Source organism: Athene cunicularia, assembly GCF_003259725.1.
Source record: "Athene cunicularia isolate RWA chromosome 4 unlocalized genomic scaffold, athCun1 chr4_part1, whole genome shotgun sequence".
NCBI classification, from domain to species: Eukaryota; Metazoa; Chordata; class Aves; order Strigiformes; family Strigidae; genus Athene; species Athene cunicularia.
The window spans coordinates 19,319,337-19,322,566 of NW_020799098.1; the positions used below are offsets into that span (position 1 = coordinate 19,319,337).

The 3,230-nt window shown below is 43.5% G+C and overlaps 1 protein-coding gene across 1 annotated transcript in view; it reads left to right on the forward strand.

Annotated features, from left to right (window-relative positions):
- The window catches only part of ZCCHC4 (zinc finger CCHC-type containing 4), a 36,426-nt gene that overhangs the window by 559 nt on the left and 32,637 nt on the right, over nucleotides 1-3,230 (forward strand). The window contains exons 2-3 of the mRNA XM_026846944.1: nucleotides 17-32; nucleotides 88-113. Of these exons, the coding sequence (XP_026702745.1) occupies nucleotides 17-32; nucleotides 88-113 (42 nt within the window). The remainder of the gene's footprint in view (nucleotides 1-16; nucleotides 33-87; nucleotides 114-3,230) is intronic.

A 3,230-nucleotide genomic window follows, 5' to 3' on the forward strand; every position in this document is an offset into this window, starting at 1 on the left:
CGGGCTGTGCCCGGAGCCGCCCTGGTGGCGGCGTCTCCATATCCGCGCTGGAGGTGGGCGCTCCGCGGGCAGCGTGGGCTCCCGCAGGCGGCGGCGTGAGGCGGTGCGGCCCGCCAGAAGCGACGTTTCTTGATTCTGAAGAACCTGTCCGTGGGTTGTTTTTTTCCTTCTCCCCTCCTCCAAGTTTAGTACTAGGCTGCTGAGAACAGCCACATAACTGCCTTTAAGGCTCCTGTCGGGGTACGAGCCTTTTCTGCTCCTCACAACGTTTCTGTGAGCGAAGGCGGTGGTGTGAACGTCCACAGCCAATAACGACAATCTACTTACCCGATGCAACTGCAGCCCTGCCTGTTTGCCAGGGCTGTGAAGGCAATGCAAAGATTGCATTAGAAGAAAGATGTTACTAGGAGAGCTAATTTGCTTTAATTTTTTTTACATTGTTTGGTAAAAGATGGTTATGCCAGTAGGAAATCTGGGACAGGCATTACAGCTTTACTAGCAACTGCCAGTGAAGCCTAAGCAGGTGAAAATTTACCTGGAGCACAGGGGCACCTCAGGGCACTTGAGTGTCCAGCTGCCGCTGCTGGCCTCTGCCCTCGGGCAGCATTGGGGGCTGGCAGATTGCCTCTTGTCTTCCTAAAATAACCAGCAGTGAGGGTGCAGGAATTGAAGAGGTGTGTTCAGTACACAGTGTGCTTGTTCCAATGATTAGTTTTAACCAGCCTGTACCTGGTCAACTGAATTTGTTTAGGAAGCTTTATTTGATTCTTCTGTTTTAGTTCTAAGCTCAGACGGCTAATTAACATGTGAAAAGTACATAGCGATCGTCCTGCTGTAGTTTTATTTAGCCTGATTAGGATCTTTCAGGTATTCTGACAGAGTAATCTTACACACCTGTTTGAATTGTTGGGTCAGACTATAATTAATACCGTTTCTTAGTCTTTTTGAACGGAAAAGAGCTTAGCAAGTTGAATTGTCCAGCTTCTTAGTCACCGTAGTCACGCTGCATCTGGACTGTTATGATGTGTCATGTTGCTGTTACTTTACAAATAGAGCAGCTATTCATCTTGTTCTTTATCACAAGAGGGCGCTCACCTAAAGCTAAAAGTGCACGATTGTGCATGTATTCCCCTTTTTTCCCATGTCTTTTTCCCACTCCCAATGTTTCGACACGGTGCTCAGATTTGTATTATAAACAGATGACAAAATATGCTTTATGGATCAGAGGGACAGAGACAAAAGTGTTAGCATGAGAAAAATGGTCCAACTTATTTGCATGATTTAATTGTTAGTAATTTTAATCCAGGTGGCTAATTGAGGGTATATTAGCTACTTGGAATTAAAATTAATAGTTTGTTGAGAACTGTGATGGTGTGTATTTTTGTTTAATTATGAGCTGTCTTAGTGTTTGAACTCTGCACTACTGAAGACTGAGGCAATGTAAAGACTTAGATCAAGACCTGTGAGCAAGTTACAGAATTCTCATTGCAGTAGATAAAAACTAAGTTAACTGTGTTTAGACATATGCTAGCATCTGTAGATGAATTCCTAAACCAGAAGAAATGTCTAATGAGTTATTTCTTGTTTATTTTATTCAAAAGAAAGAACTTTAAAACTTTTTAGAAGCCCATGGATGAACTGTTCAACAGAAAGTTACTGAAACAGCCACAACTCTAATACATAACTAATGTAGCTGAAGGAGACGTACTCTTCCTTAGTGGTCTGCTGGGCAAAATGTTAGACTTCTCCCATTTTAGCTGATCTTATTGTTTGCTTCACACAGGAATTAACATCGGTATAATTTTCTGTACAGGAAATTACATCCAGTTGCTATAACCTTCATATACTCATTTACTAGGTATAAAGTGGCTATTCATCTGGCATCACAGTTGACTTGAATATGTTGCTTTTAATAGGAAGGAATGGCAACAGAAATGCAAGTTGGAGCAGATTTTATCAAATGTTACAGATATTAATAGTTACATAAGTAAATGATACTCAGCTGTGTTCCAAAGTCCACCGTCTGGCAGGTAACCTGAGACAAAGCAAACACAAGTCAAGCATTTCAGTAAGGTTTTATTTTTGTCAGTAACCAACCAAAGTAATTTTCTTTCCATGATCCAGGTTATGTACAGAATGAATCCTTATGTAATGAATAATTATGAGAATAATGAATAATAAATGTGTGCAATTACTATTTTAGCTGAGAACTGATTTGCTCCCAGTATAATCCAGAATCCCAGTTTTATACAAGTATTACATGCGTGTATCTTTCTCCTATATTTCACCAAAATCTTTGAGTGCTGCACTGAGGAAAACCCCTCTCCTATAGAGAAGTGTGGGAGAAGGCATCCACATCAGCATCTGACACAGTCTGTTGGGGTTACAGTTGTATTCTTTTTTTCTGGTTAGTAACACAAGGATGGTTGTGGGAACATGGAAATAATGACAGTATAGTGACATTGTTCTCACTTCTGTTGTTTTTTAGGCTTCATTTTGGAAATTACCGTGATGGTGTAGGACAATGTCTTTCAAAGTATGGGGAAGGGAGAGCAGCTGGCTAGTGGAAAGTGGTGGCTGGGAGAGAAACTTGTTTAAGACACGGAAATGATAGTTTTTTGAGTAGTTGTTTTTAAAATGAAAATAAAACCAAAGTTAGTGCGTTGGATATATTACAGAGAAATTAATTATTTTGCTTTTGTTTTTAACGTCCAGCATGCATTTAAGCTTGTAGGGCAAGTCCTCCTATATATCATTTACTTAAATGTTAGAATAGGAAAATAAGCTTTCCTGCATTTTCGAAATTCATTTGATTTCTCAGTTTTGAATCGAGTTTCAGGGCTGTTTTTGTTAAACGACTTGAAGCGAAAATAATGCAAGTAGGGAGGCCTGTAGCCGTGATTTCCCGGAGGAACGCTGGGCCGGTCGTGCCCTTCTGAGGCTGCCTTAAACGCTCTGCGGAGTCGCTCCGGCCGGCCGCAGCCCCTGATGCCGCCCGGCGCTTCTCCCCCGAGCTGGCCTGCGACAGGAGCTCCAGCGGCGGACTCCGCCACTCCCCGAGCACAGTTTTGCCGTGAGGCGTAAATTCTCTGCAAAGTGATGTGCTCGCTCCGTGCCCGGCGGTTGTCCTGGAGGAGCCGGCGGGGCCCTGGCGGAGCGCCCGGCGGTGAGCGCTGCCCGAACACACGGTGCTGCTGCGGGGATGGCGCCGCGGCCCCTTTAAGGCGGCG